Below are 16,016 nucleotides of genomic sequence, written 5' to 3'. Positions count from 1 at the left end.
GGGTGTAACGGTACACAAAAATGTCGGTTCCGTACGTACCTCGGTTTAGAGGTCACGGTTCGGTTCATTTTCGGTACAGTAAGAAAACAACAAAATATACATTTTTGGGTTATTTATTTACCAAATTTGCTAAATCTTCCACCAAAAATATTTTTCTTAGTGGAATATTTGGGAACCTTGGATAGGTCAATAATTCATAATAACATTGATTTTGATTCAATATTATGTTTTGAGCAATGACAGTTTGAAAGAAAAAAAACCCAGCTTTGTTTTATTAGTCAACATTGCAACTTTTTCTAAATTACATTTAACCTTTAAGCTTTTTTTATTTCACTTTTGTTATGTTTTTGTTTATTTTAATAGTATTTTTAGAATGTGCCGTGGGCACACTTTTGACACCCCTGCTATAGATAATAAAAAATTAAATGTGATAAATCTATGGATAAAAAGCAGAGCCTGGAGACGCATGCGCGTTTATCATAACTCTCTCTCTCTCTCTGTCTCTGCCCCTCCCTTATGGCGTCACATTAGTGCCAAAAATCAGAGCGCATAAAAACTGTTATCGCGCGCTGATTCTCCACTTCGTGTGCGCGCGCGTGGTGCCTTTTTGCGCGCGCGCGGTGCCTTTCTGCGCGCGTGCCGTCTCGGTCTGAGCGCTGTCATGTTTCGTTTTGGCACTTTGGGGGCGGGTATGCTTAGACGGCCCCTTCTTTCTGATTGGTCAGGCGAAAAATGCTCAGAGCCAATCAGAAGTATAGCAGGGCGGGTCATCGTCAATATGTATCAAGATTTACGGAGGAAGAAATGGATAAAAAAAATGTCGCGCGCTGATGAAGGTTATTTCATACCACATAAACACAATACAGGGTAATACAAAATGTGACCCAAATAAATAATAAGACAACAAACACCATAATCACATCTTTCAGCCAGAACTGGTCCACCAGCAATAACATTTCACTTCTTCTTGAACATTTGTTTTCTAATTTATGGAATTTCTTTTGATTCAGCCATAAAATTAATGAAATAATCTTTGAATTTTGTTTATAAAATGTTAAAAATAGCCTTTTAATAATGTATTCTGAAACAGTTTAAAATAATCAGAGAACTGACTAACACTGACCCTACACAACTATGTTGCACAATTAAGTCTTTTTTTTTTAAAGCGAAAGAGGTAATTTCAACAGGTACAGCATCCTATGTCATATCTACATGTAATAAGATTTGTAACAAGGCAAACCGTTTGTAAATTGGTCAAAAATCGAGCAAGTTATGGTAATTTAATTAGTACATGTAACATTGACATCAATGTAATGATTGAGGTTAGCTGTCCGAGGTAAGATGGCTACAACGTTGCTACGCTGGAGAATGATTGGTCATATGAAAAATGCTCAGAGCCAATCAGAAAGGAGGGGCCGTCTAAGCATACCCGCCCCCAAAGTGCCAAAAAGAAACATGACAGCGCGAGGAGAGATGCCAGGAGTACACAGAGAGCGCGCAGAAAGGCACCACGCACGCGCAAAAAGGCACCACGCGCGCGCAAAAAGGCACCACGCGCGCGCAACACCCTTTTGCGCTCGCGTGGTGCCTTTTTGCGCGCGCACGAAGTGGAGAATCAGCGCGCGATAACAGTTTTTATGCGCTCGGATTTTTGGCACTAATGTGACGCCATACTCCCTCACCAATGCTGCTGCATGCAAAATTTGTTTTGTTTTTAACCCCTTCTTAACCCTGAACGTACATTGAAAATACACGCAACCCTAACTCAAAATGCCGCACATTTGAGGCATTTAAGAAACTCCGCCCTGACAGCTCCGCAAAAGAGGACATGTCTGGTGAAAAAAGGACGTATGGTCAGTCTATCCTAGCCCGTTAGCTGCTAGCATGCCGTGTGTTGTGCTTCGGTGTGCATTGTTTACACATCGTGCAGTACGCTACTTAATATGTCCGTGTGGAAACTCGTTCGGTACACCTCTGAACCGAACCGAAACCCCCGTACCGAAACGGTTCAATACAAATACACATACTGTTACACCCCTAATAATTAGTAAAACCTTTCACCTGCATGAAAAACATGAAAAACTCACCGCTGCGATCGGCCAGACCTCCGTGAATCACCCGAGCCACAAAAATCTCCCCAGTGATGTCATTTCTCTTTATCGTTGCCCCCTAAGACAGAAAGGGCTGATTAGAGGTGTGATGGAGGCACAATGGCAGGTCTGATGCAGGACTGCAGACTGACTGCAAGCTAATGGAAGGAAATAAATACAAATGAACATCAAGCAGAGCGGAAGTGGAAATGCAGGAAACTGTCATTAATGGTGGAGATGGACACGGAGAATGAAATAGAAATAAATATTCAACTAACACAAAGAGGTGGGCTTTTTGCTCTCATGTCTTCCTCCCTTTTTTACGCTGGTCAAAGCGACTTCCTCTCACAGCGTTAGAAGCTTCTTGGGGTTCCCCCAATATGCCGTTATTCAAAGGATGTGACGTAGGATGTTTCTTGGGTTTGGAGCAGGGCGACCCACGGCAGGCTCCAGACAGACAGTTGGTGTCCCTGGAGGTGGAGGGCTGGTCCGGGCAGCTGCTGAGGGAGCTGGAGGAGGACGATACAACCGAAGGCCTTGACGTCCCATACTGCTTAGCACCTTTTTCCAGCCGCGCATTACTCTCCGTCCTACTGGCCGTGAGGAGCATCTGCAGCCGATCGACCACCTGGTTGAAGAGGACTAAAGCCTGGGAATTGTCCTGGACACTTTCAGACATGCGGTCTGTTGCAGCCGCCATCTTCTCTCCGAGGAGCTTGATGTCTTTGGTGCTGCTTTCCATGGAGCTGGCTGCTAGCTGCACAGTGCTACGCAGCTCATCCAGACTCTCCTGCTTGGCCAGCTCCACAGGAGGTAACCGGGGGATCTTTACGAGGCGCTGGGGGCAAGCAGGACTAGGGGGCGCAGTGTGGATTCGCGGGCTTTGGCTTCTATGCTTCGGGGGCAGACTTGGATGTAGATAGTGGTCCACGTTGGCGTAGCAGGGCAGAGATAGGCCGGGTGGGGACACAGTCCACCGCTCGGACAAGTCGGGGGCCTGAACGGGCAATGAAGTCGCTTCATCTTCATCTCTGCCATCTATTTCTTCAATGAAGTTGTCTCCAAAAAGAAAAGACCTCTTTGTTATTCATCATATGAAAAATTGATGGCCAGTGAATACAAGAGATGGAAGATGAAAGATGGGGTTGATGATAGACGCTGGTCAGATCTTTTCTTACCAATCATAACTGAGTTGTAGACTGACGGAGCAGAGTGGTTGACATTTTTCTGCCAGAGGAGATTTGTGTAACAAAGTCTACATCGGCTCATTGCTTTGCTATTGCTACTCATGGCTGTGCAGCAAGGCGGGCGGCGTGGCCAAACAGCTTGGGGACAGAGCGTCTCTGGTGGCGGGGAGCTGCCTCTGCGCACCCTACACACTGATGAACACTTCTCATGCGGGCTCCACCCAAGTGCTCCCTCTAAGTGAAGCCTCTGGCGCGTCAGACGCCTCAGGGTGTCCCAGCGGCTGCTGATCTCCGCTCTGGGACTGTTTGACGCGGCAGGCGGTTGTGAACAAGCTCTCAGATGGTCGCAAAGCTGTTAGACAACAGAGGAACATAATGGAGGAAAGAAACATTTCAAACTTGCAGAAATATTCTGGGGTCGATCATTTTAACCTCCAAACACCAACCTGCAGTGTGAGTGCGATTAGAATTTAGTATATTTCAGATTTGCTTTTAATAACTGAAGAACATGTAGCACTCAAGGAACTCTTACTCCCAGAAGTTGGTAGGTACTAGAGATGCGCGGATAGGCAATTATTTCATCCGCAACCGCATCAGAAAGTCGTCAACCATCCGCCATCCACCCGATGTAACATTTGATCAGAACCGCACCCGCCCGCACCCGCCCGTTGTTATATATCTAATATAGACGATGCAAGGCATTAGTGAGGTTATAAAGCTTTTGCCTGTTAAAGAAAGGAGACTGATCCAATGCAGTGCAGACATTCGCGTGCCACGCTGTCACGACCCAGACGCACACCAGTGCGCAATCATATGGGAGCCGCGCTGAGCGCACCTCCAAGCGCGTCTCGCTGCCGGCGACGGCCGCGTATGAGCCCGACGCTCCAGCGCCATCCATTTTCAGGGCTAGTTGATTCGGCAGGTAGGTTGTTACACACTCCTTAGCGGGTTCCGACTTCCATGGCCACCGTCTTGCTGTCTATATCAACCAGGGTGAGCCCCACCCCTTTCGTGAGCGCACTGCGCGCGGAGTGACCCCTGTTACGCGCCCCCGGCAACAGGGGTGGCGGGCAGGTAAGCTGCGCGGGCGGAGCGCGCGGAGTGACCCCTGTTACGAGCCCCCGGCCACGGGGGTGGCGGGCAGGTAAGCTGCTTACCTGCTGCGCGTGACGCCGGCCGCGGCGAAGGCGGACGAGGCGGGGTGTCGGTGCGGTGGGCGCGGTGGTGACCCTGGACGTGCGTCGGGCCCTTCTCGCGGATCGCCTCAGCTACGGCTCCCGGTGGGGCCCTCTCGGGGGGAGGGGCCTCGGTCCCGGACCCCGGCGAGGCGTCCCTTCTCCGCTCCGTAAAAGTGTCCATCTCTTTTTTTTTTTTCTTCTGTTGTGGCATATGCTGCAGGTGACTGCTCGTTTTTCGTATGTGGGTAACAACATTTAACTATGTATATATATTTCCCAATTGGTTTAACTGCCACCCGCCTGAATCTATTTAAAATCTAATTTTTTTTTATTTCAACCACCCGACCCGACCCGACCCGCGGATAAAATCTAATTTTTTTTAATTTCATCCGCCCGATCCGCGGATAATCCGCGGACTCCGCGGTTGTGCCCGCAAACCGCGCATCTCTAGTAGGTACACAGATTTTAGAACAGCCAGCCTAGTGCTGTGCTAATGTGGTGTTGATCCATACCTGCTTTTTTATGATGCGTTGGGAGGCAAATGGGCAGAAACCTAATATGAGGCTTCCCGGCCTGCCGCTACTAGGCTCTCCTGCCTTATTAGTGTTCAAGCAAACTCAGCAGTTTAAGTGCACTGTACTTAGTCTTGAGTACACAACATAAATACCGGCTAGAAACTAGACGAGGCAGTGGCGAGTATTTTATCTCTGACTTGGTGCGCAAACAAGCTAAAGAGTGTCTAAGTTCCCTCAGCTGTCAAGACAATTAACTATAAACTATAGAAACATTTCTACCCCAGTGAGGGTTGGACTCCGCCAAGGCTGCCCTTTGTCACCGATTCTGTTCATAACTTTTATGGACAGAATTTCTAGGCGCAGTCAAGGCGTTGAGGGGATCTGGTTTGGTGGCTGCAGGATTAGGTCTCTGCTTTTTGCAGATGATGTGGTCCTGATGGCTTCATCTGGCCAGGATCTTCAGCTCTCACTGGATCGGTTCGCAGCTGAGTGTGAAGCGACTGGGATGAGAATCAGCACCTCCAAGTCCGAGTCCATGGTTCTCGCCCGGAAAAGGGTGGAGTGCCATCTCCGGGTTGGGGAGGAGATCTTGCCCCAAGTGGAGGAGTTCAAGTACCTCGGAGTCTTGTTCACGAGTGAGGGAAGAGTGGATCGTGAGATGGACAGGCGGATCGGTGCGGCGTCTTCAGTAATGCGGACGCTGTATCGGTCCGTTGTGGTGAAGAAGGAGCTGAGCCGGAAGGCAAAGCTCTCAATTTACCGGTCGATCTACGTTCCCATCCTCACCTATGGTCATGAGCTTTGGGTTATGACCGAAAGGACAAGATCACGGGTACAAGCGGCCGAAATGAGTTTCCTCCGCCGGGTGGCGGGGCTCTCCCTTAGAGATAGGGTGAGAAGCTCTGTCATCCGGGAGGAGCTCAAAGTAAAGCCGCTGCTCCTCCACATGGAGAGGAGCCAGATGAGGTGGTTCGGGCATCTGGTCAGGATGCCACCCGAACGCCTCCCTAGGGAGGTGTTTAGGGCACGTCCGACCGGTAGGAGGCCGCGGGGAAGACCCAGGACACGTTGGGAAGACCCAGGACACGTTGGGAAGACTATGTCTCCCGGCTGGCCTGGGAACGCCTCGGGGCCCCTCGGGAGGAGCTGGATGAAGTGGCTGGGGAGAGGGAAGTCTGGGCTTCCCTGCTTAGGCTGCTGCCCCCGCGACCTGACCTCGGATAAGCGGAAGAAGATGGATGGATGGATGAATGGACTTTGTTTAAGGCAGGGGTGTCTGAACTTTTTCCACCGAGGGCTGAACATTTAAAAATCATATTTTTAATTCTTAAAAACATTATAGTATATATAATTTTTTAACCTTTAGGGCTCCCCTCAATTTTGGTCCAGGGGAACCAGAAAAATAAGTCAAATAACATAATTTTCTTTCAACTTTTTTTTTTTCTTCTAACTTTTAAAGCTCAAATCTCTAAATCAACTTCAAATCTATGCGTCGACTAAAAGTTTTTTTTTTTTTATGTTTTCTTTTGTGTGTTTTATGCCCTGTGTGTTATAGACAACTTTGTTTTTTATGGCAAACACACAAAATATGCAATATTTTCTCGCAAACATATTTCAAAGTGGAATATTTGATGTGAAGTAATTGAGTTTGAGTTTATTTGGAACATGCAAGTATACAACATGATACATCACAATCTCCAGTTTCTCTTTTCAACATGTTCGAAAAGGAGTAGGAAGAAGCAGAGCTTATTTAATCCTACCCCTTTTCTTTTACATAACAGTTGCTAAAACTTTTGTTCACTTCCTCCTTCTCCATTTATTCACAATATACTCCATAAGTAATCACAATAAAATAAGTAAATAAATAATAATTGGTGAAGTAAGTTACATTTCATATGTTGAGATGAGTAAGATTATTTTGTGAGTGAAAGAATGAAAGAATGGATGAGTTAAATAAATTCAGAATGTTTATCATGGTTCTTCTTCTTTGTACTTTGTAAACACTTTAAGTTTGAAGAGTTTCTTGAAGTGGATCATATTAGTACATTGTTTGATTGCTTTGCTTAATCCATTCCATCATTTAATTCCACATACTGATATACTGAAGGTCTTAAGTGTTGTACGTGCATACAAATGTTTTAAATTACATTTCTCTCTAAGATTATATTTCTCCTCTTTTTTTGAGAAGAATTGTTGTATATTCTTGGGTAGCAGGTTATAGTTTGCTTTGTGTATCATTTTAGCTGTTTGCAAATTCACTATGTCGTAGAATTTCAGAATCTTTGATTCAATAAATAAAGGATTTGTGTGTTCTCTATATCCAACTGGTGTATTATTCTAACTGATCTTTTTTGTAACACCGTTAATGAATTGGAACTTTCAATAGGTCAGTAATTCATAACAACATTGATTTTGGTTTATTATTATTTTTTTGAGCAGTGAGAGTTTAAAAAAAAAATCAGCCAGCAAGGCATATTTGTGTTATTGGGGTCAACATTTCAACTTTGTCTTATCACATTTCACCCGTTTGCTCTTTTACTCCACTTTATGTTTTTTTTAGTACCAAGTATTTAGTACCAGCCACACTCCACTCTTCGTCAACGGCACAGCAGTGGAGATGGTAAGCAGCACCAAGTTCCTGGGGGTGCAGATAACAATATGACCTGGTCCCTACACACCAGAGCTCTTGTAAAAAGAGCTCAGCAGCGCATGCACTTTTTGTGTCGGATGAAAAGAGCACAGCTCCCTCCCCCCGTTCTCAGCACATTCTACAGAGGCACTATAGAGAGTCTGCTGACCAACAGCATCTCTGTCTGGACTGGAGCCTGCAGTGCCTCAGGTCTCTCCAGAAAGTGGTGAGGATGGCGGAAAAGATCATCAGTACTCCTCTTCCTCCTATCTAGGAAATCGCAAAAAGCCGCTGCCTGACCAGGGCTCAGAAAATCTTTAGAGACTCCTCCCACCCCCACCAAGGACTGTTTTCACTGCTGGACTCTAGAAAGAGGTTCCGCAGCCTCCGTACAGCTTCTTCCTTCAGGCCATCAGACTCTTCAACGCATCATAATAATTCCCTCAATTCCACCCCCCAAAAATGGATTAACTGGCTGGAATATAAAGACAATATTACAGGTGTGGCGCGGTTGGGAGGGTGGCCGTGCCAGCAACCTGAGGGTTCCTGGTTCAATCCCCACCTTCTACCAATCTCGTCACGTCCGTTGTGTCTTTGAGCAAGACACTTCACCCTTGCTCCTGATGGGTTGTGGTTAGCGCATACTTGCCAACCTTGAGACCTCCGATTTCGGGAGGTGGGGGGTGGGGGGTGGGGGCGTGGTCGGGGGTGGGGCGGGGGGCGTGGTTAAGATATATATATATATAAGAAATACTTGACTTTCAGTGAATTCTAGCTATATATATATATATATATATATATATATATATATATATATATATATATATATGTATGTGTGGGAAAAAAAAATCACAAGACTACTTCATCTCTACAGGCCTGTTTTCATGAGGGGTTGGTTCCCTCAATCATCAATCATCAAATCTCCTGATGATTGAGGGAACCCCTCATGAAACAGGCCTGTAGAGATGAAGTAGTCTTGTGATTTTTTCCCCCACACATACATATATTGCGCTCTGCTACGGTATCGAGCACTATTTTTTGGATAACCTTATTAAGACATATATATATATATATATATATATATATATATATATATATATATATATATATATATATATATATATATATATATATATATATATATATATATATATATATATATATATACATAAATAAAATAAATACTTGAATTTCAGTGTTCATTTACAAACTACAACTCACAAACACTTTAGAGTTAGGCTCCACCATCAGAATGTGTACTTAAACTTATAAAGATCACATGGATATTATTCAGTGAGTTGATTCACCAAAACTAACCTGTTATACAGGAGGAAAAAGCACGCAGGACGTTTCAATTGTTCACAGACTGGTCGCGCTCATCAGAATGACAAGACACTTCCGGTCTGCAGGTGATAGCATTCAATTGGGAAGAAACGCCCTACTGCCCCCTACTGACCAATGTGAATACTGATAAATGTGTAATGACAGCTCCAAAAACGAATTCAAACCACAAAATAAAATAAATAAATCAACACAAAAATGTGACACATTATGGGTGGGTCACATATGCATGTACAGTAGATGGCAGTATTGTCCTGTTTAAAAGTGTCACAACATTGCTGTTTACGGCAGACAAACTGCTTTACGGTAGACACTGTTGTTGTGTGTTGTCAACACGTCACTCAGGTCCGCCTGAATTTCGGGAGTTTTTCGGGAGAAAATTTGTCCCGGGAGGTTTTTGGGAGAGGCGCTGAATTTTGGGAGTCTCCCGGAAAATCCGGGAGGGTTGGCAAGTATGGGTTAGCGCCTTGCATGGCAGCTCCCGCCATCAGTGTGTGAATGTGTGTGTGAAAGGGGTGAATGTGGAAATAGTGTCAAAGCGCTTTGAGTACCTGGAAGGTAGAAAAGCGCTATACAAGTATAACCCATTTACCATTTAATTTACCAATACAACATACATCCATAAACGTGGATGCATATGAAAAAGTGCAATATATTTATCTGTACAGTAATCTATTTATTTATATCTGCACCTTATTGCTCTTTTATCCTGCACTACAATGAGCCAATGCAACGAAATTTCGTTCTTATCTGTACTGCAAAAGTTCAAATTTGAATGACAATATCAATCAATCAATGTTTATTTATATAGCCCTAAATCACAAGTGTCTCAAAGGGCTTCACAAGCCACAACGACATCCTCGGTACAGAGCCCACATAAGGGCAAGGAAAAACTCACCCCAGTGGGACGTCGATGTGAATGACTATGAGAAACCTTGGAGAGGACCATAAAAGGAAGTCTAAGTCTAAGTCTAGTACCAAAATGAGGCACCAATTTATTTTGGTCACTATTATTTGTGAATGGACCTTACCTTCCCGGTAAGGTCTATTCAGGTGTACTGGAGAGGAGGCTACGCCGGATAGTCGAACCTCGGATTCAGGAGGAACAGTGTGGTTTTCGTCCTGGTCGTGGAACTGTGGACCAGCTCTATACTCTCGGCAGGGTCCTTGAGGGTGCATGGGAGTTTGCCCAACCAGTTTACATGTGCTTTGTGGACTTGGAGAAGGCATTCGACCGTGTCCCTCGGGAAGTCCTGTGGGGAGTGCTCAGAGAGTACGGGGTATTGGACTGTCTGATTGTGGCAGTCCGCTCCCTGTATGATCAGTGCCAGAGCTTGGTCCGCATTGCCGGCAGTAAGTCGGACACGTTTCCAGTGAGGGTTGGACTCCGCCAAGGCTGCCCTTTGTCACCGATTCTGTTCTGAACTTTTATGGACAGAATTTCTAGGTGCAGTCAAGGCGTTGAGGGGATCCGGTTTGGTGGCTGCAGGATTAGGTCTCTGCTTTCTGCAGATGATGTGGTCCTGATGGCTTCATCTGGCCAGGATCTTCAGCTCTCACTGGATCGGTTCGCAGCGGAGTGTGAAGCGACTGGGATGAGAATCAGCACCTCCAAGTCCGAGTCCATGGTTCTCGCCCGGAAAAGGGTGGAGTGCCATCTCCGGGTTGGGGAGGAGATCTTGCCCCAAGTGGAGGAGTTCAAGTACCTCGGAGTCTTGTTCACTAGTGAGGGAAGAGTGGATCGTGAGATCGACAGGCGGATCGGTGCGGCGTCTTCAGTAATGCGGACGCTGTATGGATCCGTTGAGGTGAAGAAAGAGCTGAGCCGGAAGGCAAAGCTCTCAATTTACCGGTCGATCTACGTTCCCATCCTCACCTATGGTCATGAGCTTTGGGTTATGACCGAAAGGACAAGATCACGGGTACAAGCGGCCCAAATGAGTTTCCTCCGCCGGGTGGCGGGTCTCTCCCTTAGAGATAGGGTGAGAAGCTCTGCCATCCGGGAGGAGCTCAAAGTAAAGCCGCTGCTCCTCCACATGGAGAGGAGCCAGATGAGGTGGTTCGGGCATCTGGTCAGGATGCCACCCGAACGCCTCCCTAGGGAGGTGTTAAGGGCACGTCCGACCGGTAGGAAGACCCAGGACACGTTGGGAAGACTATGTCTCCCGGCTGGCCTGGGAACGCCTCGGGGTCCCACAGGAAGAGCTGGACGAAGTGGCTGGGGAGAGGGAAGTCTGGGCTTCCCTGCTTAGGCTGCTGCCCCCGCGACCCGACCTCGGATAAGCGGAAGAAGATGGATGGATGGATGGATGGATTATTTGTAGTTTTGGTACCTATCCCAAGATACTCAGCCTATTGGCATAAAAAGGGTTAGTTCACTCCAAACACACAGCATAATATTGTGTTTATCTTCAGTATGGGTTGTACTTGTATAGCGCTTTTCTACCTTCAAGGTACTTTGACACTACTTCCACATTTACCCATTCACACACACATTCACACACTGATGGAGGGAGCTGCCATGCAAGGCGCTAACCACCACCCATCAGGAGCAAGGGTGAAGTGTCTTGCTCAGGACACAACGGACATGACGAGGTTGGTACTAGGTGGGGATTGAACCAGGGACCCTCGGGTTGCGCACGGCCAAGCTGATTCACAAATTGGCATGAATGGTAAGTATTATAAACACATACACGCTGATAAATTGCATGCATCAAACAGGATTTTTTGACTTAGGGATTCAACCAGAAAACCCAATACTGGTTTAAAATAAAAAATTAAAACTTATCTGTAGGTGTAGGAATAAGTGTTTTCTCTCAGCTTACCAGCGGTTGCTTGTTCTTGACCAGGCAGACGATCCTGGTGGCTTCCTCGTCATCAGGAACATCAGCTGGCATTGGTGGCAACACCGGCTCATAGTCTTTCTGGGCGACCGTGTCATGCGCAGAAAGCAAAGCCTGGACAACACGTAAAATGCTTGAACAATCGGACAAATAGACCATAAACACAGAAATGATTACAAAGGGTCCTTTTTATACTTGACGCAAAACAGTCGGCCTACCTGCAAGTGAGGCTGTCGCAAGAGTCTGTCAAGCTCCTTGGCTTCCTCAGAAGAGCCAGGCAACGCCTTGATGTCGATCAGCAGCTGCACAGGAAGGACAAGGTCAGCAATGAACAAGAACAACAAATATTCCAGCGCAAACGGGAAAGAAACCTGAAAAGAGAGTCCAGAGGCGTAGTCCAGTGCTGGTTCTGGGGAGTCTCTCAGGTACCTTTGAAGACACTCGTAAACCTGTTTTAAGAGCAGGGATGTGTGGTCAAAACAAGTAATAAAACCATGAAATAAATACCGTATTTTCCGCACTATTAGCCGCACCTAAAAACCACAAATTTACTCAAAAGCTGACAGTGCGGCTTATAACCCGGTGCGCTTTATATATGGATTAATATTAAGATTCATTTTCATAAAGTTTAGGTCTCGCAACTACGGTAAACAGCCGCCATCTTTTTTCCCCGTAGAACAGGGAGGGCTTCTTCTTCTACGCAAGCAACCGCCAAGGTAAGCACCCGCCCCCATAGAACAGGAAGGGCTTCTTCTTCTACTGTAAGCAACCACCCGCCCCCGTAGAAGAAGAAGAAGCGCGCGGATATTACGTTTCATTTCCTTTGTGTGTTTACATCTGTAAAGACCACAAAATGGCTCCTACTAAGCGACAGGTTTCCGGTTCATGAAAAGACGCAATCTCTCCATCCGCACACGGACTACTATTTCACAGCAACTGCCTAAAGACTTTCAAGAAAAGCTGGCTACTTTCCGTGCATATTGTAAAAACAAGATAGCTGAAAAAAAGATCCGGCCAGAGAACATTATCAACATGGACGAGGTTCCACTGACTTTTGATATTCCTGTGAACCGCACTGTGGATACAACGGGAGCACGTACGGTGAATATTCGCACCACAGGGAATGAGAAGTCATCCTTCACTGTGGTTCTAGCTTGCCATGCTAATGGCCAGAAACTTCCACCCATGGTGATATTCAAAAGGAAGACCTTGCCAAAAGAGACCTTTCCAGCCGGCGTCATCATAAAAGCTAACTCGAAGGGATGGATGGATGAAGAAAAGATGAGCGAGTGGTTAAGGGAAGTTTACGCGAAGAGGCCGGGTGGCTTTTTTCACGCAGCTCCGTCCATGTTGATATACGACTCCATGCGCGCCCACATCACGCTGGTTTTTAATATATTATTAAAGTTTGACTGACCTATCTGACTGTTTTTTTGACATTCCTTTAGCGCAGTTAGATGCGGCTTACAACACGGGGCGGCTTATAGATGGACAAAGTTTTGAAATATGCCGTTCATTGAAGGCGCGGCTTATAACCCAGGGCGGCTTATGGTGCGGAAAATACGGTAAATATCTTGTCTTTGCAGTCTATTCAATTGAATATAAGTTGAAAAGGATTTGTTGTATTCTCTTTTTATTTACCATTTACACAACGCGACAACTTCACTGCTTTTGAGTTGTGTACGTTTTCATGGAGGAAGCCAAATATTTTATCTATTTTATTGAAGCAAATGGGACCATTAATGTTGTACTCAAAAGGCATATAAATTCAAGTAAAAAAAACCTGGTGTAAATACATACCTGCCAACTTTTGAAATCAGAAAAACCTAGTAGCCAGGGTCCAGCAAAATGATTATTAGCATTCAGACAGGTTAAAATGTTGCTAAAACCATCACTTTTCTATCAGTCACAGTGACTTTTCAAAACAAAAATATTACAGCAAAAATCATATGGGTTGATTGACATGTTTATTCTGTAAGCTAACTTCAATAGTTTGAAATTATTTTGACAGTTAATGCCAGTTATCCTGTCAACCTTTCACAAGACTTCAATTTGTTAATTGAAAGTATAAACAGTATAAACACTTTTTACAGTAAACAAATGGTAAAACAGTACTAAACAATTCCATTAAAAAAAAACTTGGTGTCATTATTAACTTTCTGTCCAAGCTTGTATAATCTACTGCCTTGTTCAATTGTATAAAATATTCTGTGCCTAAAATTCACATTTCTATCACAATTATCATACTGTAAACATGGTAAGCTAACTTCATTAAAATTAATAGTCCTGTCAATAGCATGGAATTACAATTCAAATGTAGTTTTTTTGTAAGCCTTTCAAAAGAATTCAAAATATGAAAAATTAATGAAAATTAATTGAAGCCATCAGACACTTGAAAAGTGGCACATCACATCTCTAATGTAATCATTTGAACTTTTCAACAGAAATAGCACTGCAAAAATATTAAGGACATACTTCTGTATTTTGGTAGTTATGCTGTCAACATTTAACAAGATTTCTTCAACTTGGACTTGAAAGCATAAATAGTATAAACACTTTTAACAGTATAACAGTACTAAACAATTCCAATAGATAACATTGGTGTCATTACCTTTTTGTGGCTAAAATCCAAATTTAGCAACGGCATTAGACTTGTGTTTTTTTGTCCCAACGTGGTCTTTTACATCGCTAATTCCTCCGTATCCGATCGAAAAATCTTGTCTGCACAAGGTGCAATTCGCGTAGTTTTCACCCTTTTTGGAACGGATAATTATTCCCGGATAGGCTTTTGAATATTCTTCACGGAATGACTGCAGTTTTCTTTTCGGTTTAAGACTCGTTTGCGATTTTTCTCCGGCTGATTCCATGATCGTTCGCTCGTTTGGAAACAATGGCAACTGGTGCCTCGTGCTTGGCAGCGGTGCTATAAATAGCCTCGCGCATGGCATTCGGAATGGCTCGATAGGAAGTTACGGGAAGCAGTGTCGATTGTCATTGTTGTTACGCGATTTCGTGAATAAAACTTAAAAAAATTTTTTTTTTTTAATTAATGAAAAACCGTATTTTTTATCACTGCAACCCTAACCCGGAATAGGTTGATGAAAACCGTACTAATTACGGGAAAACCGGAGTAGTTGGCAGGTATGTAAATATCACCGCACGTTGTTAAGTGACATCATTACTCTGCGTAGTGAAGTGTGTGTGCATGCGTGCGAGCGCTCACCTTCAGCAGCGACTGCAGCCAGGAGGCATTGAGAAGACTGTGGAGGATCTCCGCTCCGTCGACGTCCTGATTCAGCGTGCGTCTCACCTCCTCCACCACATCTGTCAGGATCTGACGAAGGCCTGTGACGCATGCACACATCCAACACACAAGTGCACAGTTTGAACATCAGAGTGATGCATTAATGCACTTAAAACATTGCGCTCCATTTTTTCCCACTGACCGTGTTCTCCGAGTTCACAGTGAGGGCTTAACACCTGAGCCTCCACCGCCTGCCTCATGATCACTGAACCCTCAACCTTTAACCATAGAAAACAACAAGACAGTTATACATTATCAATACTCGCTGCTCAAATACAGCGCTTTAGATTTTAAACACGCATTAGGTGACGATCCCTTTACTTTTGAGGGTTTTCTGTGAGAGCTGACCCCTTTTTCTGATGGTAATCCAGTCTTGAGCTGGTTCTCAGTGTGAAAAGGTCAGGGGTTAATGGCCTGCTTCAAGGCGGCCTGTAATAACACTGATGTAAATACAATCTATGCTTGGAGCAGTTGGTATCATTAAAATCTCCGGTATTTGATTCTACTCTGTATGGGTTTTTAATTGAAAAAAAAAAACAAGTTGATAAATGTCTGTCAAATCTTTTAAATGTACATACAGTACAGGATTTTACAGCAAAGTGCAGCATCAAACAAAGGGAAAGTGGTAACAAAGCAAAGTGCGTTACCTCCACGTCCAAATCTTTTAAAGATGCCAGAAGCTTCTATCTTCCAGATGTTGTAGCCTCTTGCATCAGTCCAGTCGCAGAATATTTTGCTGGCGAAACAGAGACTCGGCAGAGGTCGAAGCGGCACTGTCATCAAACTACGAGAAGTGAGGGAGCTGTAATCTCTCCAGATCCCACTTAATCCCGCGCAAGAGAGCCTGCTGCCACTGGGCCACCGGAAGCCACCAGTCTCCCCTCCCCTCCCACCTTGCCGGGTGGCTGGTTGCCGTGGAGCTGACAAAT

The 16,016-nt window shown here is 45.0% G+C and overlaps 1 protein-coding gene across 2 annotated transcripts in view; it reads right to left on the bottom strand.

Annotated features, from left to right (window-relative positions):
• Positions 1-15,878, bottom strand: part of LOC133571071 (MAGUK p55 subfamily member 4-like) — a 35,951-nt gene extending 20,073 nt beyond the window's left edge. The window contains exons 1-9 of one of the 2 annotated variants that reach the window (XM_061924091.1): positions 15,735-15,878; positions 15,230-15,305; positions 15,007-15,128; positions 12,155-12,232; positions 12,002-12,085; positions 11,766-11,897; positions 3,269-3,629; positions 2,369-3,149; positions 2,086-2,169 (exon numbers count right to left, since the gene is read on the bottom strand). In XM_061924091.1, the coding sequence (XP_061780075.1) occupies positions 2,392-3,149; positions 3,269-3,629; positions 11,766-11,897; positions 12,002-12,085; positions 12,155-12,232; positions 15,007-15,128; positions 15,230-15,287 (1,593 nt within the window). In that variant the 5' untranslated portion in view covers positions 15,288-15,305; positions 15,735-15,878 and the 3' untranslated portion in view covers positions 2,086-2,169; positions 2,369-2,391. Of the gene's footprint in view, positions 1-2,085; positions 2,170-2,368; positions 3,150-3,268; positions 3,630-11,765; positions 11,898-12,001; positions 12,086-12,154; positions 12,233-15,006; positions 15,129-15,229; positions 15,306-15,734 lie in introns of those variants that run through there. The other variant, XM_061924092.1, reaches the window with a different exon arrangement.
• Positions 15,879-16,016: the final 138 nt, after the last annotated feature.

Source organism: Nerophis lumbriciformis, linkage group LG28, assembly GCF_033978685.3.
Source record: "Nerophis lumbriciformis linkage group LG28, RoL_Nlum_v2.1, whole genome shotgun sequence".
NCBI classification, from domain to species: domain Eukaryota; kingdom Metazoa; phylum Chordata; class Actinopteri; order Syngnathiformes; family Syngnathidae; genus Nerophis; species Nerophis lumbriciformis.
This window is presented reverse-complemented; position numbering and strand designations above follow the sequence as displayed.